This window comes from Cygnus atratus, chromosome 28, assembly GCF_013377495.2.
Source record: "Cygnus atratus isolate AKBS03 ecotype Queensland, Australia chromosome 28, CAtr_DNAZoo_HiC_assembly, whole genome shotgun sequence".
Taxonomy (NCBI): Eukaryota; Metazoa; Chordata; class Aves; order Anseriformes; family Anatidae; genus Cygnus; species Cygnus atratus.
The window spans coordinates 711,529-735,630 of record NC_066389.1 but is presented as its reverse complement, the minus strand read 5'-3'; the positions used below and the strand labels follow the sequence as shown (position 1 = coordinate 735,630).

The following is a 24,102-nucleotide window of genomic DNA, read 5'->3' as shown; positions in this document are numbered from 1 at the left end:
AGAGCTGTTTAAGTTTCTTTCAGCCAATGTAAATCACAATGTTTTCATGGCCGGGATTTTCCTTCATGTTGTGCTCCTTCAAATCTTCAGCAAGAAAATAAAATTTGCATTTCAACAGTTTCTGGGTGTTTTCAGTCATCACTCCATCATATCTGTTTTTCTTATGGCATCTCTTTTGCTTTGTGACTTTCATACCATATTTTAATCACTGGTGAAATCAGCCTAAGTAGGAGGAATGTTAAGGAAACACAAAAGTTGAGGGAAATGCCTGCGGCACCACAGGCTTGAAGAAAACACATTGGTTTAATTCTTGGTGAAAACTGACTACTTGCAACTGAGCTCAGCAATATCTTATGAGGGTTTAAGAGTTACAGCTGGGGGCCTTGCCTGCACATTCATGTTTTTCACTCTAGATGGGATCTGTTTGCTATATCTGAAACAAAAACAAAGCAAATCCTGCAGGGAACCTTAACCTGCCCCTCGGAACACCCTTAATTAAAACATTTTGCTTTCTACGGTGTAAAATGAGCAAAGGTTTCCCAGCATGATTCATCCATCCTAGGGCAGGGCATGGGAAATAGGCTGGATGAGCTGGAATTCCCTAGTAAATAACTGGTTGGTACGTAAGTAATTGGAATTAGTTTATTTATAAGTGTACAGAGAAATTCATCATTATAGAGGAACAGCCTATTAAAGAGGAAAATTGCAAACGGGAGACAGAGGACAATTAATTACACACCTAAGTTGTTGTTGTCTTTACTACAAAAATGGGTCATTTTCATGCAACCATTGGGAACTACATTAAAAACTCTTTTTCCCTATTCGTTTTCTCTCACCTCTCTCCATTGGGCTTCAGATCAATAAAGCTTCCAGTGCACAGGAGTAGTTTTTGCCTTCAGTAGTATACGTATGTTCACTTTCCTTTCCTGCCCCAGGGCCTTGCAGTTTCTATTCTGTGACTAATCACAGCATATTTTCCTTTCTTTAGTCCCACAAAAGGCACGAAGCCTCTGAGCTGGTTATGCTTACTGCTGCGCTTGAGCTTGAAGTTTCCCACTAGCTTCAGGATGAGAAATTGCAGAATAAGGAAAACAAGAATGAAGTTTTTGTCAGCCCTGGAAAGATTCACCAGCTGCAACAGCATGGATCGAAGCCTTTATGGAAGTTTTACTTCACTAGAATACTTGTAAAAAAATCAGAGACCATAAAATCTCGGAAATGAAGTTCTCCATATACCTAATGCTTTAGGTAGCTTAGAGGAACATTTCTGCTCCCACTGTGTCAAATAACATAATAGCAGATTTCCCACAAGCAGGATAAACCATTAGAAAACCCCTTAAGGTTTTAATGAGGAGGAATTTGTGTTAGTTGTGTTCATGGCAAGGATTGCTTTCACCGCATTTATAACTCTCTAAACAAAATAAACAATACTTTCTTACTCTGGGCATCTTTCTGAGCCTTCTGTGTTCATTCACTCAGCCTGAAATATAAGCGAGATTTTTTTTTTTTTTTTTAATTTTTTTTTAATCTAATCACAATTTTTTCCTTTTGTAAAATTTCCTCTTGTAAGATTGGTTTACAGGTCACCAGGCAGCCAATCTGACTGTCCTCACATGGCTTTAGCCATCTCTGATATGCACATCCAGCTCTAAAAGCAACAGTGCATTTTTTCCAACCTAGCGGGTCAACAGAGATGAAGCCCTGCACTGGATCCATACACAAGACACGTAGAAAACTGCCTCACTTCAACCAACATCTCTTCTTTTATCTCCCTGCTTAGTCTCGCCACATTTCAATGCTGGGGTCCCCTCTCATTTCTCAGAAATCCCCTCCTGGCCATCTCCTCTGGTTGCCATCAGCCTCCTTATTGTCAGCTGAGATGCACAGACTCAGCTGTCGTCAATCTGTATCATAGAATTCAATTATAGAATGGCTTGGGTTGGGAAGGGACCTCAAAGATCATCCAGTTTCCTACCCCCTGCCATGGGCAGGGATACCATGCCCACTAGATCAGATCACCCAGTGCCCTCATCTAACCTGGTCTTGAACACCTCCAGGGATGGGCATCCACAACCTCTCTGGGCAGGCAACCTGTTCCAGTGCCTCACCACGCCCTCCGAGTGAAATACTTTCCTCCTAATCTCTAATCTAAATCTCCCTTCTTTTAGTTTAAAAAAAAACCATTCCCCCTTGTCCTGTCATTATCTGATTGTATCACCAATTAGATGATAATGTGTGGCCACAACCAAGGCCTAACCGAGTCATTTACCATAAAGCTAGACAAATTCAATAGGAGATGAAGCCTGTGTTTTAGCGGACAGGAACATTGACCTTGGGAAGAGCTCTTGCCTAGAGAAATGGAGACTTCATGGTCCTTTGAATTCTTCAAAGCAAAACTGGGTAGCTTTCTAAAAGCTGGGATCTAGCCAAACAAAATCAGCAGCTACCTGACAGAAATTGAGTAGAAATGTGCTTCATGCCACCAGAAGTCAAATGATCAGAAGACCGCTTCTGATCTCAGCATCTGTGATTCTGGATTTCACTGTGTTCAGGAAGTTTCAGAGAACACAAAAAAAGCCTGATTCTTCTCACCTTCGTCTTGCCAGAAAATCATTATATCTCCAGTGGAGCTGTAAGGAAGGGTGGTCCAGGGTCCTTCAGATGCACAGACCCACGGGTGGCATGAGCAGCGATTTACCATACCACGTTTGCCCCACGGGTGATCTCAGAAACAAAGCACTCAACCACGTCATTCCCATGGGCCTGGGTCCCATGAATTCCCTCTGACCAGTATAACATTTTTTTTCAAAGATGTAGTTAAATTTGAAATCTAAAGATGCTCAGTGCATCATGTGATGCCTTCAGGCTTTCAAGCAAAAATAGATATTAACATCATTAATGAATATTGCAACATGATCATGGCATAACATCAGCACTAATGACTGCCAATGGGTGACTGAGAACTGAGCATAGAGCTACTCAGAATGGCCAAAAATAACATCCGTAGGTGGATATTTCATTACTCGAGGGCAAATACTAGAACTTGGAGTAGAAATGGAGTAGGATAATTTTTGCAGATCAAGTCATGCTTAAGCATATGCTAAGCATGTAAAACTTCCAAGAAACTTTTGTGTTTTGCTTTTATGTAAAGATGTCCAAAAGGAATTGTAAAACTCTGATTTGATCCAAACTCTATTTCAGATTTCCATGATGAATTTGCAGAGTTCTTTCATCTAAAAGTTCTGATATTGGTAAGACCAAGGCATGCATTTTCCCGTATCCTGATCAAGGGAGGAGATGTCAAGAGCTTTCTGTTTACACCTGATCAAGGGTGGAGATGTCAAGAGCTTTCTGTTCCGTATTTGCTCTTCTGATGACCAGAGACCCCAAAGAAAGCCATGAGGCCTTACCATTTCTGCACTCATAAACAAAGCACGGGGCCAATGGAATTATACATGCTGGAATTCTATGTAAAAAAAGACATACCAAGGAGCGACTGATGTCCAAAAGGCCTTTGCGTAGGTCACCTCTAAGGAATCCATTCTCAATCCAATGCTCCTCAATCTGAATTATGATTTGTATGTTAATTTAGCACTCGCTAGCTCTGAACTAGCCTCCTAGCCACTTGGTGTAACAGCATTACCATATGCAAAATGAGCAGAAACATACGTTTTAAGCAGTTCATAAGCATCACACAAGAATTAATTTGACATTAAAAAATTGTAAAAAATTTACTGAACAAATTGATAATAATACAAAATTGAGGGTTGGTCAAAAATAATGAGGCAAAGACTAAATAGATGAAGGCACATTCAACAAATAAGTATAGGCTTAGTGGGTAAATCACGAATTGCTTTGGGGTACCTCATTTCCGTCAGGGCCATGTCGAGCTAAATAAAAGGTCTCCCCGTCCCTTTGCTCCTCACTCAACTGAACCACTCAGTTAGCAAGGTAAGTGTTACCTAGTGTTCTTTGCTGACAACGGTTCTCATTTGGCTTTGGTCAAGCAATGGATGTAAATGTGCTTTTGTATCTGCTCTACAACTCCGTCTGAAATCCAGACTTTCCAAGTCTGTTGGTCTATTGCTTACTGCAAAAGACAGTTGATGGAGAGAGCTCAGGCCTTGGGAGTGGAAAACAGGCTTCTTGGGATGAGAATTCAGCAGGTGATGTTCAATGATCAGCACAGGGAAGGTAACACCCAGGATAGTTCAAAAGATGCAGAAATATCACTGGGATAGCGCCAGATAGCTCAATTTCTATAAAGGTCTTTTTTGGGCAACTCAATACAATTAAATAGGAAGTGAAGTGTGGTATGGCTATCACCCATGAGGCTAGACAGCAGCATTTGTACGCCAAAATAAAACACATGTATAAACTTGTAAAGATGGATTGTATCTGTATGTAAACTGTATTTCAGATCCTCGCTCCCTCCAGCTTGGACTACACTACAAACAACATGTGCCAAAGTGGATGTTGCTCTACTGGATGCTGCTCTGTTGTGAAGAGCAAAACGGTGTGCTGCAGTCCCTGCCAGAAGACCGTCTGCTGTGACCCATGCCAGAAGACTGTCTGCTGCAGCCCATGCCAGCAGTCTTGCTGCTGTGACCCATGCCAGCAGTCCTGCTGTGACCCATGCCAGCAGTCTTGCTGTGACCCATGCCAGAAGCCCTGCTGTGACCCGTGCCAGCAGTCTTGCTGTGACCCATGCCAGAAGCCCTGCTGTGACCCATGCCAGCAGTCCATCTGCTGTGACCCTTGCCAGAAGCCCTGCTGTGACCCATGCCAGCAGTCCATCTGCTGTGACCCATGCCAGAAGCCCTGCTGTGACCCATGCCAGCAGTCCATCTGCTGTGACCCTTGCCAGAAGCCCTGCTGTGACCCTTGCCAGCAGTCTTGCTGTGACCCTTGCCAGAAGCCCTGCTGTGACCCTTGCCAGCAGTCCTGCTGTGACCCGTGCCAGAAGCCCTGCTGTGACCCTTGCCAGCAGTCTTGCTGTGACCCATGCCAGCAGTCCTGCTGTGACCCTTGCCAGAAGCCCTGCTGTGACCCATGCCAGCAGTCTTGCTGTGATCCTTGCCAGCAGTCTTGCTGTGACCCTTGCCAGAAGCCCTGCTGTGACCCTTGCCAGCAGTCCTGCTGTGACCCATGCCAGAAGCCCTGCTGCTGCTGCTGTGGCCAGCAATGCGTGCGGACTTGCTGCTGTGGCTGCCGCCCCTGCTGTTGCTCTGGATGTCTGTCTTGCTGCTCCTACGTGGTGAAGAAGAAGCCTGTTGTGGTGTGCTGCAGCCCTGTGAATTACTGCTCCCCCATGAGAAAGTATTGCATTCCCATCCAGCAGTGCTGCACCACAATCAAGAAGTGCTGCTGAGCCAACTCCGGGTAGGAAAAGCAGTCTGCTGGCTCCCATTTCTGGTGCACAACAAGAACAGGCACAAGGGGATGAAAACCTGACCATCGTTCACTTCTGTTTCACATGATGACGGAGTAACTGCCTAGCAATTTTCTTCTGGTTTTCTTCTTTCTTCTTTCCTTTAAGTATCGAAGATCTGCAATGCACTTGAATATGTCACCCATGGTGCAAGGCAAAGAGATCTTACATATTATTGTGGCTGCTAGTTCTCTTCTTGGTATATGGGACATGGGATACTTTTGCTGTTAATGTCATCATTCTTCATTTTCTCTCTTGACTTGTAGACAATAAAACTTGGCATTAAGCAAAACGCAAAATACCCTGTTTGGTTGTTCTTACATCACTTTGCCTAGAATGGGTCCTTGTTCTGGTGTCATTTTCTACATCATCATCAGACTCCCAAGGGTTACAAATATGCTCCCATAGAGGGGAAGAACATTTAGAAAACGAATAACCGCTCAGCTTTGCTTCCTGTTGGCATGAATTATGCCATTTCTAAAGAGAACAGAGCAGTGTGATACCTTCTTGCACTTACTGCACCTCTGCCTCAGATACTCAGCTCAATTTTGACTATAAAACTAAGTGGTTAAGGTAAATAAAACTCAAAGGACTGAAAAAAGTATGCATAATTCCAACATTGAAAACACACCACCCCATCCCTGATATTTTAATGGACATTTTGATACGTACTGAGAGGAATTCACTACTCACTGAACAGGAGACAGCATCTTCTTCCACTAACACCTTTGAAAACAAAATTTAGAGAGCACCTTTAATTGGTGGATTAGTTTTATATTAGCAAAGATTTTCCTATGTGGCATTCCTGGATTACAAGCACTGGAATGAAACCCAAGTGCTAGCACAGAACTTAAAAGCTCCATTCCTCAAATAGCACACACATTAGTCAACAATGCCTTCTCTACCTGGCTGGGACTTCCTTTACTATTAAAATTCAGGACACAGCTCTGAATTGCATGTCTCAGAAAAATGCCTTGAGCACTGTCTTGAGTGCTTCTCTCAACCAAGCCTTCATAGTATACACTATGAAGGTATACACAAGTTTGCATTAGAATAATCTTTACCACCTTAGACTCTCCTGAAAAGATTATTCAAGTCTTCAGGAGTTTTTGATTAAGAGATAAATCATTTCCAATACACTGGCAGAAGGATATCCTATACCATATTATAGAATACCATATCAGAAGTGCATTCTGTTAAGAAAATCTTGTGAATATTAATTTTAGCACATGCTGGAAAAGTTGCCATCACAGATTCCTCCCAGTTCACAAAGGTGCTGCCACTCCCAAACTCACATAACCACCATGGAAGTTTACAAAGACATGGCATGGTATGTAACAGGGATTTAGTGTAGAAGGTATTTCTGACCAAATAAGCACTAAATCCCAGTATCTCCTCAATACCTGTATAAAACCCTGTTTAGCAACAGTCCTGCAGGGTTCACATCCATTTCTACACAGGGATCGTCTTGGCCAACATGACAGCAATAATGGCCGATAAAAAGGCAATGAATGATTTATGATGACATGATGACATGTTTGAGGGTTTCCACAATGGGGTATTACCTCCTGCAGGCAGGTATCTGCATGTTATTGTGTGACCAATGGTCCCCGGGGGACAATTCCAGCAGGGACACCCAACGTCATAGATCATGTTCGCAGCTTGGGAAGAAACTACATGTCCCAGCCAGCATGGATCTCCTGCTGTCACTCCAGCCACACATTCAGAGTCTGCTGAACATGACGGCAGCCTCTGAGGTGCTGCCTCAGCATCTTGGAACTCCAATCTTACATTGTTATTCCCTCTCCTCATATGAAAACTATCTGCAGCTTCTTTTCACATGGAGCTGTCCTGACTCTGCACGTGACCACAGCTCTATTGCTCATCCTCAAGCCTGTTTCATAACATCTTCATTCATTCCAACACAATCACAAAATCAGGGAATTGTCTAGGTGGGAAGAGACCTCTGGGTCCATCTGGTCCAACCCCTGCTCAAGCAGGGACACCCAGAGCAGGCCGCTCAGGACTATGTGCAGAAGCTTTTGAAGATCTCCAAGGAGGAGACTCCACAGCCTCTCTGGGCAACCCATGTTCAGTCCCCAGTCAGTACAGAATTGTTTCTTGGTGCTCGAACAAAACCTGTGCTCCAGGTTGTGCCCAGGGCCTCTTGTCTGGGCCTTGGGCAGCACTGGCAGGAGCCTGGCCCTGACATGGTCATGGATGGGATCCCCCTGAGCATCCTCTCCTCCAGGCTGATCAGCCCCAGCTTTCAGCCTTTCCCAGCAGAGGGGCTCCAGGCCCTTCAGCACCATGGTGGCCTTCATGGTACTCTCCCCAGTAGGCCCTGGCCTTTCCATGGGACTCTCCCCAAGCCTCTCCTGGACTGGGGTCCCAGCACGCCTGCTGCAGCCTCAACAGTGCTGAGCAGAGGGACAGGATCCCCTGCCTCGACCTGCTGCAATGTGGGGCCTAACACAGCCCAGGACACCATCAGCCTTCTTTGCCCAAGGGCACGCTGCTGGCTTGTGTTCGCCCCAGGGCCTTTCTTCCAGGCCACTTCCCAGCTAGGCGCCCCCAGCATGTCCTGGTGCTGGGGCTGATCTTCCCCAGGGTCAGGACTTTGCACTTCTTATTGAACTTCGTGAGGTTCCTGCCAGCCCGTTTCTCCACCCTGTCCAGGTCCCTCTGGATGGCAGCATGATCCTCTGGTGTATCTGCCAATTCCCCCAGTTTTGTCGTCTGCAGACACGCTGTGGCCACATTCTGCCCATCTTATCTGCCTCCTCCTGACTGTTTGGCAGAACTCTGCATGCACAGCAGCCTTGGCCTTAGCTCGTTGCATCCATAACAGCTAGAGGCAATCGCTGAAAAGGTGCTGATAGATGCCTGAGCCCAGAGCACCTGTGAGATACCAGGTGAGCATCAGGGGTACAGGGGAGTTGAATATCATACTTGCAAACAAGGATGTAGAATCAAATTCTTAGTATGAAACCCTCAAATTTAATCAGCATGAATATCATGAAAGACAAGTTATCTCAGTCTCACAGGCCTTAGAAATAATCTCAGAAAATGAAGTATACAGAAACAACACAGAGGAAAGCTAAAATGCGTGCACTGTGGCTTTGAAAGCTGCTTAATATAGACTCAGTAGAGCCCTTTATGAGTGAAAATGAAAAAAAAAATCTTTAATACTATGCAAGAAATAAAAAGTGGAGGTGTGAGGACAAAGCACCATGGTGAGAGACCTAAGCACAAGTCTGAAAAAAAGATAATTTTTTCAGTCAACTTGGACACACAGCCACCTCTCAGAGGCAGGAAAAAATGATTCACATTTACCAATAGTTTCCACTGGCCCCCAGAATCACAGCCAAGCTCAGAGGGGACACGTGAGCGATGACATTTCCTACTTCCAGACACAGTTCTCCCACTGCTTCAGCACCCACCTCCCCCAGGCAAATTGTTAGGTGCTTCTGTGTCTCAAGGTCATTCCTTAGGAAGTGGATGGGAATACTTTATAGCTACCTCCAATTCCCATTAATGTAAATTCATTAGAAAATTTGCACCTGTTGTTCATATGTACAACTAATTATGGTGCAGAATTGAGGTGGTGAGCAAACAGAAAGAGGTAAAGATTAAGTACCGGAAGACACGTGAGAGGCATATACTGGGTGGTAAACAGTGAAGTCAGAATTGCTGAAAAATGCCTCATTTCCAGGCGGGTGGTGGTTTTGAACCATATAAAAGGCTGCCCATCACAGAGCTCTTCATTCACTCCTTGTGTTCCTCTCACTTGTCCTCACTGGTCAACAGGGTAAGTTGGAGTTTATTGCTTGCCTTCTCTTTTGCACTCTACTGTATTTCTGTGTGCTTTGTAGGAAGTCATCCATGATTTCCTACACTGTCTTGTTTGGGGCCAATTTGGAGGGATTGGTTTGGGGATCCATCTGGGTGGCTTCTTTCTGATGGAACCAGTGTTGGCCACTATGCCAATTACACTGCTGGCCAAAGCCAGAATGTGGAGATCTCAGGGACAGGCTATCTTGGGATTCTGGACAGAAAGGACTACACCATCCATCCAGTATGGGATAAACCTGGGGATAAGCAAGGTTTAATCAGTGGTGAAATTCGGGCAGAGAAAAAGAAACTCTTTCTGTTGCTTTCCAGCTTTGCCTACACTACCAACAACATGCCCTACGGAGGTTGTGGATGCTGCGGTAGAAATAACTACTCCGTCTGCTGCTACAGCAGTCGGAAGTGCTGCAAGACGCCGTGCTGCTACCCCTCGCAGTGCTGCTGCCCCATGACCTGCTGCATGCCCATGCAGACCTGCTGCTACACCATGAACAACGGAGGCTGCTGCGGTGGCAGTGGTGGTGGCTGCTGTGGCAACTAAATCCCTGGGCACAAGGGAGGCAGGGCTGCGCTCTCCTCCTCTGCTGTGGCACTGCCTGCTGCTTCCCACCTGGCTCACTCCGCCTTGGATATGGATATGGATGTGTATATGGATATGGCCCTAAATGCTCTTCCTCCTCTGCTTGGAGACTGCAGATCTCTCCTTTTCTTTACTTGCCTTTAATCACCAAATGCCTGTAATGTGCTTTGAAGTTTCTACACACTGATCAGTGTGATTTTCCTTTGTAAGCGTTAGTCCTGCTGTTAGTTTTTCCTCTTGGTGTGTGGGATGTTGTTTTCATCACTGTTTTGCTTCAGTCTGCCTGAAAAAATAAAATAAAACCTTTAGTTCATGACACTGCAAAACTTCTGGTGGTTATCTGTTTACTAGCTGGTGCACCTGGAGTGTATCACCACATCTACCACATTCTCTTTGCATTTTCTTCTGGCAATGGCATACTACTCTCTAGAAGGTGTTGACTAAGGGGGCTTTGACCACATAAAGAGAATCATTGCATCCCTGATGCAGCTCTGAGCTTGTGCATGAGTCTATTCTAATATAAGCTGGGTGTCTGGCACCTGTGCAATCAGCATTTCTACTCTCACTTTAAAACTACAAAGAAATAGGATGAAAATAATACATAAACTTACAAGGATGTGAATTTCTTCTGGAACACTGGCACAGGCACATCACAACTTGGAAAGCTCCATGTATTTAAACCACCTATAGGTCTAATTAAGTACCTATAGAGAGTTCCTATAAGCAGTTTAACGTTTATGAGAAGGAGGCCTTGCCTTTGCTAAAATGTCTGGGTTGCCAGATTGGGAGCTGAGTGGTCAGAAGAAATGGTGAGAAGCCTCTACCATCTTCAAGCAGTGGCTGGATCAGTAAGAATTTTATTAAAACACAGCATGCAAGACATGCGCTACAGTCCTCAGTCTGCGTCTAATGCCCTTTACCGGTTCTGTTTCCACCCCATGTCAGTCCCTTCACTGCATTAGGATCTGCAGCCCACTCACCAAAGTCCATGAGTATCCAGTTTACCCACATGGCTGGACATTGCTGACACAGATGGGAAGTGCCCACCTAGATCCTCCCTTCTTACAGCTGCAGGATTTGCAAATGAGAACTTCCCTGCTGAAGGCACAAGTGAAATGTGCCCCTTTTCTTTTGCCCCACTAGTTCCCTGTAAATTAGTCAGTTCTCATGGGCAGGCAATGTATGCCTCCTCAGAGGGGATCTGCTGGAGAGGAAATGCCATGCATATTCTTCTACCCTGGCTGGAGGACTTGCAATTACAAGTTACTTCTCCAGCGTTTTGCTCAAGGAATTACTCTCATTCAGGAAAGCATGGAAAGGAGCTGGCTGGATTTATTGCAGGGGTGAAACAGCACTAAAACCACAGCCTGTTTCTTTGCGCTGTGCAGAAAGCAAACCAGGGTCCCTGCTAGCATCCTTGGGGCTGGCAGCAGCTCAGCCAGAAGCAACCAGATCCAGAATGCCCTGGGGATGCTGGAGGATGTTGGGCAGCAGCAGGGAACTCACCAGGCAGGCTCCACCATCCTCTCATTAGGCAGCGCTCCTCTCAGGGTAATGTTCCCAAGCCTTCAGACAAGAGCTGCAATTTTCAGCCGTGTAAAAAATTCCTCCCAAATACCCTGTGTTCCTGCCAGCATTCAGCCCCACAGCAAAGTGCATGGGAGGCCATGGCCGGTGTTAAATAAGCATTTATTCACCGTGGCTGAGTGTTCCATGGTTCTGCCTACCTTGAACTTCCTGCCTCCCTCTCTCCCTCCCAGAAAATGATTCCACCTGAGCAACATCCCTTCCTGCATCGCTTCTGAGTCTCTGCCTTCCATGTAGCTCCATGACCCCTGTGAGGACCAAGGAGCTGGAGAAGAGCTGGGGCAGATCAGTGCCAGGGCTCCAGCACACAAGGGCATTTTAGCCAGATGCAAGGGAAGGAGGGGGGAGGGACATTTTGTCTTGAAATGACAGCATCATGAAAGGTTTGGGTTGGAAGGGACCTTTAAAGATCACCTAGTCCAACCACACTGCCGCTGGCAGAGACCTTCCTGTAGACTGGGCTGTGGAAGCCCCATCCAGTCCAGATTTGAACACTCCCATTGCCAGGGCATCTACAACCTGTATGGGCAGCCTGCACAATGGGATCTCACCGCCTTCATCGTGAAGGATTTCTTGCTAATACCTAAGCCAAACTTGCACCCTTTCACTTAAAAACCACTGCCCCTTGTCCCATCACTCCAGGCACTAGTAGAAAGTGTATCGCCCTCATTCTCATAACCCCCTTTGTGTATGGAAGGCTGCAGTGGGGTCTTCCTGGAGCCTTCTCCAGGCCAACCCCCCCAGCTCCCAGCCTGGCCCCACAGCAGAGGTGCTGCAGCCCCTGAGCAGCCTCACGGCCTCCTCTGGCTGCGCTCCAACAGCCCCACACCCGCATCATGCTGGGGACCCAGAGCTGGACATGGTGCTGCAGGGGGGGCTCATGAGAGCGGGGCAGAGGGGGACAATCCCCTACCTCGCCCTGCTGTTCCAATCTGCTGTTCCAATGGGGCTGCTCTCAATCCATCCACCACCCAGTCAGATTACCCCCACCGGGTGCAGGAGCATGCACTTGGCCTTACTGGACTTCCTGAGGCTATTATGCATTACACCTGGCCCCAGAGCTATGCCTCGCTGCATTACCATTTGCACAGGCAGTCCCTTGACTTTTTAATTAAAATGCAAAATATTCTGAAGTGAAGCCAATTCACTTTAGAGTCTTAGAAAATGTTCCTAGGGAAGCAGAACTGGCAAAGCACAGCAGGAACTGAAGGACTCTTGTCCAGCCTGTGTTGGTAATGCCCACATGCAAACCTGAACCTGCAGGCTGGAGGATTTGCAGAAGTTTGGGCAAGCCAAAGGACAACACCAAGATGCTCTCGGCAAGCAGGAGGGAACGATGATCTTGTGCAGAGTCATGTGTGGGTGACAGACCCAGGAACTGGCGTGCCTCCTGACATGTCCCACGCACGTGGTCTTGTCGCTCCCTCCTCACATGCACGTCCTGTGACCAGTAACAAGCATACCTATTTTCATGACATCTGCCAAATATTTCTCTCAAACACCAGTCTGGTGAAGCAACCCATCATGTGCCCAAAAGACATGACCTGGGGGCTTCTTTTGGGCTCTTACACTGATTCAGCACTAGCCGCTGCTGAGTAAGTCCCTTAGCATCTCTGGCCGTCACCATCTGCATTCGTCAAACGGATGCAAGGATGCATTTTTTAGCTCCCATGCAAGGCTGCAGAGAGGACAAATTCATTAGTATTCATAGGAGCCCTCTGATTATCTGCAGGCTAAATAGTTATGAGGCAAAACAAAGGTAGTGATCACAAATAATAAGGCAAAGAGTAAATAGCAGAAGACACGTATAGCTAAAAAGTATGGGTCTGTGTTAGTAAACAGGGAAGTCTGAATGGTCAATGGCTGTCTCATTTCCAGGAGGATGGTGCCCAGGACTATAAAAGGTCTCCAGGCCCAGCTCACTTCATTCGTTCATCTTCTCTTCCCTTCACTTCTCCTCACCGTTCAACAGGGTAAGTGAGAACATCTCGATCTTCCTTCCTCTTCGCTAAAGGAAAACGCTATGAGTATCTTATAACAATAGCAAATATAGATGGGTCTCTGGACTGGGTCTTTGGCTAAAGCTGGGCTTTATGAAGAGTGTACTGGGAATTATGGGGAAAAATTCAAAGCCTTAGGATGTAGAGGCTGCAGGTGTACCAGCAGGGCCATGCAGAGCAAAGGGTCTGAGAGTGTTTCTGGCCCAGGACTGTCTGCACTGTGTTGGTAGCACTGCTAATGTACTAGGGATGCTCTGGTGCAAGCAGGTGAGCATCTACATGGCAGCAAAAAGACAGGAGTTATAACCAAGATTTACTAAAAAAAAAAAATTAAATAAAGATAACAGTGGGTTTCAGCTCCTAGAATCTCTGAGTTTAGCATAAGCAGAGCACTGAATGATTTTGCATTTCCAAATATCCTGCTCCTGGTCACAGCCTGACTCTTTTTGTTGCTTTCCAGCTTTGCCTACACTACCAACAACATGCCCAACGGAGGTTGCGGTGGATGCTGCGGTGGAAATAACTACACCGTCTGCTGCTACAGCAGCCCGAAGTGCTGCAAGACGCCGTGCTGCTACCCCTCGCAGTGCTGCTGCCCCATGACCTGCTGCATGCCCATGCAGACCTGCTGCTACACCATGAACAACGGAGGCTGCTGCGGTGGCAGTGGTGGTGGCTGCTGTGGCAACTAAATCCCTGGGCACGAGGGAGGCAGGGCTGTGCTCACCTCCTCTGCTGCAGAAATGCCTGCTGCTTCCCACCTGGCTCGCTCCACCTTGGAAATAGATATGGATATGGATATGGCCCTAAGTGCTCTTCCTCCTCTGCTAGACTGCAGATCTCTCCTTTTCTTTACTTGCCTTTAATCACCAAATGCCTGTAACGTGCTTTGAAGTTTCTACACGCTGATCAGTGTGATTTTCCTTTGTAAGCGTTAGTCCTGCTGTTAGTTTTTCCTCTTGGTGTGTAGTATGCTTAATGCTGTTGATATATCATGTTCTTCTTTCTTGCTTTAATCTCCAATTACTCATGAAAGACAATAAAAGCTGTGGCTTATGACACTGCAAGCTTCTGGTCTCTGTTCATTCATTTATCTTTTCCTTTTAAGCTGTAGCTCTGATCTGGGACTTCTTTAGCACCTGCTTAGTTTCTGATTACGGGGAATTTTTCAACTATTCAGCCTGCTGCTGATGGCAGCACCCCAGGATATGCAGTGAACCTGGGTCAGCCTCTCACCTGAGGAAAAGCAGCACTTGCTGGTGTCAGAGCATTAAGTGACAGGCCATGCAGTGTTGTGTTATCTTCCCCCTGCTTATAAGATGTACAGTCTGCAATAGAAGCATCTGTATCATCCTAAGGCTAGAGCTGAGGGTCTTTTTTGTTAATGGAACCCTTCCCAGTAAATTTGCTGAGCTTTAAAGCAAGCTTCTTAAAGACCCAATGTCTTATCAATGAGGTTAAATAGACCAGCAAGTGTCTCATCTGAAGACAGATGGTGCAGGGAGAGAGCCACTGAAAGATGTAAAGATCCAAGTCTGGCCTGAAGGATTCAGAAATGCTATCTAATTCCATCTGGGGTTCTATTGAAATGTGGCACATTCTAAGAGGTGAGATTCAGAAGTGAAATATTTGCACTTCATGATTTGCAAAGCCCTTGGGAACAGAAGTGACTCCAAAACATCTTTGTTAATGTAAAAAATCCAAGTTCTGTAGAAACAGCGTAATCATGACAATGCAGTAATGAGCTATAAATCAAAAGTCCTAGTTGGCCCCTAACTAAGGTTTTTTACCTCTACATGCAAGTCCTGTGCCTTCCTGCAAGGCAATTATATTTTTCCTGTAGCTGAAGAATAAATTATCTCAGCAGCAGCGGAGCACGCGCCCTGCAGTCACACCCCCGAATTCTGCACATGCTTTTCCCCGTGATTCAAACCCAACCGCCACTTGGACAAATCTCTGAGCATCTCTTCCAGAGCCCTGCTGTGGAGTGAGTGCATGGAAATTCCTTTTGCACTGACAGCCCGGGGCTGCTGTGCAAGATACATTGCTGGCATTTAAAAAATGCCTTGACCATCCACAGAAATGCACAGAGGAGGAGCTCCACGGACAGTGAGTCAAAGCAGAACTGTCAGAAGGCGGATGTGGCACTTGACAAAGCCTGGCGTTGTTAGTTCGTGAGGTCAGCAGCGCCCTGGGTTGTCCTCATTCCAGATTTGCAGAGCATAAAAGGGCTTTTGGTGTTGTACCTGCTCACTTGGCTGAGCCACTTCTCACTTGGAAAGGAATTAACTCCTTAAAATGGGGGAAAGGACATCCCCACCACAGCCTGACCCCGTGCCCAGGTGCCTGCCAAAGGCTCTCTGGGCACAAACAATTAGGTGATGGTACTCCAGGACCATGCACATGGGAGAGGTCCAAAGTCACCCAGCCGAACAGGAAGGACACCAGGGGCGAGAGAGGGGAGAGCTGTGGGAATCCCCCAGGAAATTTCCTATTATTTCCACAGGCCAGTGTGTTTGGCACAGCAGTGACATGGCAGTTTCACAAAGTTAGCATTAAAAAAAGAGGTTTTCCCACTATAGTTTTATTCGAGCAGGAATGATAGTTGAGTGTAGCCCCTGTGCCAGCTGCAGACCACAGTGCCATGGCACAAAGCATGGAGAGTCAGAAAATTCCTCTTGTCTGCATCGAGCATGTTATTGAAGCACCAGGCTGGACTTCCAGCTGTGGGTGAAAAGGCCAAAGAGTGGCTTGGGGTTAAACCCCAGCTCCATGAACACAAAGACTCCTGGTTTAGGGTTGGCCAGGGTGGTGTTAGGCTGAAATGGAGTTGAAAAACCAATCACTTACTAATGAAAAAATAATTTATTTCTTATTCCAAATTTTCCTTTAAAAAAAAAAACTTTACTTTGCAGGAAGCTTATTTGTATGCTAGATTTCTCTCTACTTTCTTTGAATCCCATCAAAACCCATCTCTGTTTGCCCACCTCTGCTCTGACACCTCATTTCATAGTCTCAGCAGTAGGGTGCTGGGACATGGGAATGGACATCAGGAGCCCTGGACCTGTAGGTGTCTTTCCCACTGCCACAAGAGGCTCTTTTTGCACACACCAGTCAGCATCACGGCATTCCAGGTATCCTTATCCCAGGATCCCATCTGACTGACATTGGGTAACAGCCTATTTGAACATGACCGATGGGAGAACAAATTAGTTAATGGCCAATGCATATGCAAAGAGCTAAGCTGACGTTACAGCGAGGGAGATGCTAATTGCAGCTGATTAATCCAATAGCAAGTGCCAGAAAAAATATACATGCAGAAGTGGCACTCACTGCTCAGCTATTAATTCCCATGGCATGCCTCATTGCCAAGAGAGCACGGCTGCATATAAAAGCTTTTGGCTCCAGCACGGACCTCAGGACTCAGACACCCTGCTCAGCCCGTCTGTCACCGGTCTCAGGGTGAGTTGGATTCCCTCCACTGCCTCAGATTACTAACATTTTTTCATAGAAACAGCCAATTAAAAAATAAATAAATAAATAAATAAAAACTCAATTGTTTTCTTTTTCTCAGACTTTATCCCCGAGGGCTTGGACATCTCTGCCACAAGATGCACTACCGTAAAGGTGAGGATGACCAGGATTTGTGCCACGACGACTCCATCTGCGGCTGCCACGAAAGCCCCATGGGCGTCACGGACCTGTCCCCCTGCCATGACCCCGGCAGCCTCAGCCGCGACGTTGAGGGGTCCTGCCAGAGCGTGCCGCAAGCCTGCCAGCTGCCGGAGCCCTGCCCGCCCCAGAACTGCTGCCCGCCACAGCAACGCTGCAGTTTTGGCAAACCCCGTCGGCGGGTGGAGCTGAGCCCCGTGCAACCCTGCCGCCCCCCCATTAAAATCCACCGCCGGCCTCTGCAGCAGTATCGGCCGCCGCTGCAGAGCGAGGAGCCAGGGAGCTGCGGCAAGCCCCGCAGGAGAGTGGAGCAGTGCCCCGTGCAAGAGCCCTGCCTGCCCGTCCCACTGCATCCCTGGCCACTGCAGAGCCGCTGCCCCTGCGTCCCGTGCTGCTGCCCACCCATCCAGCGCTGCCGCCCACCCATCCAGCACTGCCGCCCACCCATCCAGCACTGCTGCCCCCCTGCTGTGCAGCATCCCAGCCAGCACCAGCACAAACAGGTCCCTCTCTTGCCCCCCTGCCTGCAGAAGAAATGAGGAGGGGGCCCTCCCCAGCGTGTTCCCCCTATGCCGCTGCTCGGCGTGGAGATGCCCCGCTTTTTGCTCAAACTGCTGGTGCTCTCAGCTCTGCTTTCTGCCTGCTGCTCTGCGTGCCCTGGATTCAGGGACTGTGGTCCCCTGCTTGACCCCAGCACCGACACTTTAAATCAAGGCCCTGGCGCAGGCTGCCTATGGGTGCCCCATCCCTGCCAGTGCCCAAGGCCAGGCTGGATGGGGCTGAGGGCTGCCTGGGCTGGAGGCAGGTGTCCCTGCCCACTGCAGAGGGGTTGGAGCAAGGTGGGCTTTAAGGTCCCTTCCAACCCCAACCACTTGGTGATTCTGTGAAATTCCCAGGGCCTTCCCCCACCAGGGAACAGGCTTTAATCACCCAAAGCCTATTTTGCTCCTCCTTTGCTGGGAGTTGCTGGTTCTCCCCTCTGGTGAGAAGGCAAGCAGAGGGGATTGATGAACTGAGCAAGAAAAGCCAGAACAAGGAGGTGCAAGCAGCCTGCGACAGATGCTCCTTCTCTCGCAGCTTCAGCGGACTGTGATTTCAAGGCTGTTCCTAAACAGGGACAGGACTGTACTGGGAAAAGGCACACACTGTGCACTGTGACGTCAGGAGCACCAGGGACTCCTGCAATTTTACTTTCTCCCTGTGTATTCAAGAATAAAATTGACAAAAATTACTTGACACTTGGTTCCTTTTTCTTTTTCACCAGAAATATCACTGACATTACAATGAGTAGATATTAAAGGTCATTATAGTTCTCACGAGGATATCTATGAAGTTAAAAACAAAACTCGAGTTCACACATGACAACTTCAGCTCTGGCTATGGAAGTTTCACCAGGCTGACCTCAGCTGTGTGCTGTGAAATTTTCCTCATGGTGGTTACCCACCAGAGGACCGATGGGTGGACTTCACCATTGCCCATCACGCACCCTTCCAGTAAGTGATCTCAGCACAAACTGTTTGCCCCACAATGTGTTCCATCACCTCCATTAGTTAGGCAGTAACACCGCACTGGGAGGCTGTCCCTCATATAAGTGCTAATCAGGATAATGAAGCGTGTGCCTCAGCACGTGAGGTGTGTCTGAGCATGCCAGGAATGTTCTCCCTAGGTGCAGGAAGGTGCGGGTCAGGCTCTTCCCCCACGGACACACTGCTAATGTGCTGCTTCTCTCTCACTTTAGCAGAAAAGCCTTTCACTATGTGCATTAAAATACCCAGTGTTTTTTCTTTGTATTGCCTTAGTATAGCCCCAAGGATCCCCACTAGCAATCCCCGAGGAAAATCGGGGGGAAAAAAATAATTCATACTTACTTAGGGCAGAAAACCTGCCACGGAAAGCCTGCAGGCCAGCTCAGCCCTCACATCTCCAGCTTGGCTCTGCTCTCTCTTGTCTTCGAAGCTGCTTTTCACCCATCCCAGCCACAGAACTCTCTCCAGCCTGCCCAGGTCCTGTCGTCCAGCAGTTTGGGGCGCTCACCCTAATTTGGTGCCACCTGTGGACTTGCTGAGTCCATCTCATCATCCAGGGCATTAATGAAGATGTCAGCAAGCATCAGCCAATGTTAAACCTACCGTGTAGTTTACCCATTCCAGGCCATACCTCCACCAGTTTAACCACAAGGCTGCTGTGCCAGACTGTGCCGAAAGCCTTGCAAAAGTCAAGGCAGTGCCATCCATTGCACTCCCCATCCACAGAACCGACATCATCATCATCATCATCACCGAAACCCATCAGCATTATTTGCCCTCGGTGGCTCTGTGCTGGCTTTTCCCAGTCCCCTGTTTGTGCTTCAGGCACCTGGAAATGCTCCCCGTGGGCAGCAGAGTGGGAACACCGGGGTGATAACATCGCGCACATGGAGGCTCCTGACTCATAGGTCACCCATTAGCCTCCACGCGGTGTCTCGGTCCTCTGGAGCTGGTGAATAAGTACGATATTACCTGCCTCATATAGCCTATGTGTGGCTTAAACTCTGTGAGTCCTTTATGTGCACTACACAGTAACTATGGTATAATTAAGAGATACTTATCAAGAATCATGAGTCAAGCAGAACATGCCAAGTCCTGGGAACAGCATCCAAATGGAGGGGATGTTTTGTCAATAAATAATTTAGTCCTCGTTCCTGCAGTGTGTTTCATTTACAAGGGGAAGACTGGGAACTGTATAAAAGGGCTCAGTCCCTTTGCCTCTCACAATCTGCTCCCCTGCTCAGTGTCTGCCTTCTCCTTGTGAATTGGGTAAGACAGCTCGGAGCACCTGGGTTCATTTTTGGATGGGTGTCTGGATTCAGGAGGTCACATACTGGGCATACTAGCACCTTCCTTTAGACTGTGCTCCTCACACAAGGGCTAGAGGATGGTGGGCTAAGCCACAAAAGAAGCCTTTGGGGAACTTGGGTTCAGGATTTTCAGCAATGCCGCTATGTGCTGCAGTGCCATATGGCTGCTTTTGTTCTTGGAGACAGGAAAAAAAATAAGGGTAAGCTCAGAAATAGGGTTTGGACATACTGGGTGACAGCAAGGACTTTCTTTAGATCCTGGCTTTCAAGATAAGCAAGGCTGGCCTGTGCATGGGACACCAAAGCAGCTTATGGGAAGTTAAATGAAAATAGAGATGAAAATGCAAGCTTCTCCATGTGTTTTTCAGATTTTCCCTACAACTCCACCATGATATACTCCTCTGGAAGGGAATCCTACTTCAACTTGAACTCGACCTGGTACGACCCCTCAGGGTCCTGGCTGGACACGCGGCGCACGCCCTTTCACTACGGCTACGAGACCTGCTCCTCGGGGTGCGACGGCGAAGGCGTGGAAGGAATGAGGGGGCACAACTACCGGCACTATGGCTACCGGCAGCCGGTCTGCTCCGAGCGGTGCCACAGCTACACAGCAGCTGATTCGTGCCACGGAGGCGGGGACTGTGTCAGGAGACCCACCTACAGCTACGGCTCCACGGGGGGATGCCACGGCTACGGGAGGTCGGTGTGCTCTGAGAGGTGCCACACGTCCTCAGGTTCATGCCATGGAGGTGGTAGCTCCAGCTGTGTCAGGAGACCCACCTACAGCTACGGCTCAACCGGGGGATGCCACGGCTACGGGAGGTCGGTGTGCTCTGAGAGGTGCCACACGTCCTACGGAGGAGGATGCCACGAGACCCGCCAGAGCTCGGGGTACCAGCCGTGCTGCAGCAAGCCAGTGCAGCGGGTCCCACAGATCTGCCCACTGCCCACCTGCCCCGTCCCAGTGCAGCAAGGCTGTGTGCCCGTGGCAAAGTGTGTCCCCAGCCAGCAGAAGCAGCAGGTCTGCAAAGTGCCAGCCCGGAAAATAAAATAGGAGACGCGAGGAGTGGGGATGAACGGGAAACTTCTCATCCTCGCAACATTGCCCCAGTTTTCGGCATGTCCTGTATCACTCAAGGATTTCCACTCTTCTTGTCATCTTGCTTGTAACGTGCTTTGAAGATGTAACCCACTGTCTCAGTGTGAAATATTAAGTGCTCTTCCTCATCTTGTAATGAAACACCCTGCACTGTGATCGATTCACGTCCCACAGTTCTTTCACAGCAGATGCAGAGGCAATAAAAAGTATAGCTCTTGACCCCCTTGTATCAGTGTTTTCTACTTCATCCCTTTGAATTGCTTCTGACCCTTCCTGTGGTGGAAGCTGATGTCTGCAGCATCCCCGTTCACCCTGACTTCAAGGCTCCTGGTTGATTCAGACAGGTTTCACATTATTCCTCCTGCAGGCACACCTTCCCTATTGAGAAGAAGCTAACAGTTTTCATCACAGACTCTGTGTGCAACCCAGCAATTAAATACTAATATATTAACATGAAAAAAAAAATCACCGCACACACTTCATCAGAGATGTAAAAAGAAGAGTTCTGCTTGGCACATCATTTCATTCATTGCCCTCTGCATCCTGGGCATCCGGAGCTCAGCAACGTTCGGTGCCACTCTGATGGGTACTGCACAAGGTCAGGGAGGGGTGAGACCTCTCAGGGATGGAGCCTTTGAGCTGGGGGAGGAATGGGGACCGTTTAGCCAAGAATACAAGCCAAATGGGGATCAGAAGCGTGGCTGTAGGCAGGGGAGGAGTTGGCTGGACCTGCTCTCTTTAGCAGGGCAAAAGGCCCCCAGCCCCGTGTAGGGCCAGGTCATGGGGGTTAGAGGAGCTCCCCAGGGGGATTGCTGGCAGCAAAGCAGGGACCTGCAGCCAGTGACTCACAGCCTCATGTCCCAGGAGGCTCCTCGCACCTCACCCAGCCCAGGTGAGAGCCTCCAATGTCCCCATCGCCCGGCGTCCTGCCCGGCCCAGCCTGCAGGATGTGACACATCGCAGTCAGCTGCTTGGCAGTGTTAGAGGTGGAGATTTCTCCTGCAGCACAACCTGGAGAGGAAAAGGAGACAATGCAGGTGCAAGGTGCCCCTTACTGGAATTGAGGCTTTATCAGTGCACGCGTGGGGCTCTCGACATGCCAGCCTTCCTCGCTGGGCTCTTCCTTGCCCAGGCGCAGAGGCTGATGCCGTGACACATCGAGGATCACACAGCCCCCATCCCAAGCACGGCTCCTTGGGCTGTCCCAGCCCTGTGCAGCCCAACAGCACAGCCCACGGGCTGTTTCTCCTCGTTCTCTCAGCTTCACGTCTCCTCTCGAGCTCCTGCTGAACACAGTAAGTCCAGCTGAAACTCCTGTGTCAAAAGATTATCGCCAACTTTGTCCTTGGCCACTTCTCTTACACTTCTCATCTCTGTGCCTGTCTCTGCTCGCAGTAGCTCAGTCCTTCTGGCTACATTGTCTTCTCCTTCTGTACGTGAATAACAGAAAGCAACTAGAAAAAGCTTAAAACTTTCTGCTTCAGGCTGTTGAGGTCAGAACTCTTCAACTCAAGTGCTGGACTCTGGACACCACTTCTCACTAGTCCCTGAGTGCTTTAACATTTATCTTACATCTTTGCTAAGCATGGGTGGAAGGGTTAGGGTTAGGGGTATGCATCACTAGATTTTCTCTATTCTTCAAGAACCTGGTTTATAATGAGAATTTATTCTTGATATGTAATCCCATGTAACGGGACTGCTGCTGCTGGCTGGCAGACACAGCAGTGCCTCTTGCCTTTGCACCCACTCCAAGGTGACGGTCTTTCTAACAGGCCTGCAAAGATGTGCTCCCGCCAGGACAACGACCAGTGCCACCAGCAAGAGCGATCCTCGTGCCACAGCAGTGAAGGGTGCCACGGGAGCAGCGGGGGATCCGGATGCCATGGGAGCAGCGGGGGTTCCGGATGCCACAGGAGCAGAGGATCTGGGTGCCATGGGAGCACAGGGGGATCTGGGTGCCACGGGAGCAGTGAGGGATCCGGATGCCACAGAAACAGGGGGGGATCATGCCACGGAAAGCCACAAGATTGTCAGCAGCAAATTTATCAAATGTCAAAGATGAAGTGATCGGGTCAGTGCCTGCATGTTGTGCACGTGTTCTAAAATCCTTGCATGTCTCCCAGCAATCATAAAATGCAATGTCTCTTCTCCCTCTCCTGGCCAGTCTTGTACCTCTGATGAGCTTATCCGTGGGTGCCAGAAATGCGCTGTGCATATTCAGTCTGACATGGTTTTCTCTGTATCAGTCTTTGACAATAAATGAACCATAACCGTTTGGAGTGCATTGACAGTTTTGTGCTCATGGTTTTTCTTTCCCCTTTCATTTCATATCACGATGCTACAACACCTTGTGCTTGTTTAACGGCCCTGAATTGACCCTGCCCAGGTCCAAGCAATGGGGTGGGCACTGCCACTGTCTCCTTTATGGGCTCCTAATGAAAAAAGGAAAATAAATATTTTCAAATGCTGGTATTTTCAGAGGCTGGCTCAGACATCCACAGTGCAGGCTGCTCTCCTCCACACCATCTTCCTACCGAGACCCCATAGGATGTGTTGCTCAAAACTTTGGGACCAGCTCCGGACACACAGAGTGGTGGACACAGAAAAAGTCCTCTGGGATGAGGGGATGGTGGCAGAAACCCCTTCCATCACCATCTGCCCCCCTGAGGCACCATCCCCAGGGCAGGCGTCTCCACAGTGCCAGTGACAATCCCCCCAGCCAACCTTCCCAGAAGCCCCCTGCCCAGTGCTTGGAGAGCCCTGGGTCGAGCCAGGGGTGTAGCACGATGCTAGTGGTACATGATGAACTGATAAATTTCTTCTCAGCACGTAATTAAATGGAATTGTGTAATTTATTGGTCTGCTGCTGCCGTTCATGAAATGGTTGTTGCCCTTGTAAGATGATTCCTGAGTGTGTCACGATGATCAGAAATATCTGGCATTGCTGAAAAGGGTGCAGACAGAAACAAACTCCCTGGGCAGGCTGTGCTTGGCGCAGGAGCACTGAATTGATTGAAAAAGCCGGTTCTGTGGGTTTGTGCCTTA

General features: G+C 48.4%; 5 protein-coding genes across 5 annotated transcripts; all 5 read left to right on the top strand.

Annotated features, from left to right (window-relative positions):
- The first annotated feature begins 4,459 nt into the window (after positions 1-4,459).
- On the top strand, positions 4,460-5,371 carry LOC118258474 (keratin-associated protein 5-1-like). Its single transcript, XM_035567340.1, has one exon. It carries the CDS (start codon positions 4,460-4,462, stop codon positions 5,369-5,371), a length of 912 nt encoding a protein of 303 aa, XP_035423233.1.
- A 3,328-nt stretch (positions 5,372-8,699) lies between these two features.
- LOC118258493 (keratin, ultra high-sulfur matrix protein-like) lies at positions 8,700-14,346 on the top strand. Its single transcript, XM_035567354.2, has 3 exons — positions 8,700-9,242; positions 13,329-13,423; positions 13,911-14,346. Exons 1-3 carry the CDS (start codon positions 9,132-9,134, stop codon positions 14,140-14,142), a joined length of 438 nt encoding a protein of 145 aa, XP_035423247.1. The 5' UTR covers positions 8,700-9,131; the 3' UTR covers positions 14,143-14,346.
- Positions 14,347-16,820: 2,474 nt separating this feature from the next.
- LOC118258479 (keratinocyte proline-rich protein-like) lies at positions 16,821-18,291 on the top strand. Its single transcript, XM_035567346.2, has 2 exons — positions 16,821-16,912; positions 17,025-18,291. Exon 2 carries the CDS (start codon positions 17,062-17,064, stop codon positions 17,659-17,661), a length of 600 nt encoding a protein of 199 aa, XP_035423239.1. The 5' UTR covers positions 16,821-16,912; positions 17,025-17,061; the 3' UTR covers positions 17,662-18,291.
- A 2,055-nt stretch (positions 18,292-20,346) lies between these two features.
- On the top strand, positions 20,347-21,012 carry LOC118258477 (keratin-associated protein 5-10-like). The gene has a single exon (XM_035567344.1). The coding sequence runs from the start codon at positions 20,347-20,349 to the stop codon at positions 21,010-21,012; it is 666 nt and encodes a 221-aa protein (XP_035423237.1).
- Positions 21,013-22,839: 1,827 nt separating this feature from the next.
- On the top strand, positions 22,840-23,124 carry LOC118258557 (keratin-associated protein 5-4-like). Its single transcript, XM_035567417.1, has one exon. It carries the CDS (start codon positions 22,840-22,842, stop codon positions 23,122-23,124), a length of 285 nt encoding a protein of 94 aa, XP_035423310.1.
- The last annotated feature ends 978 nt before the right edge of the window (positions 23,125-24,102 follow it).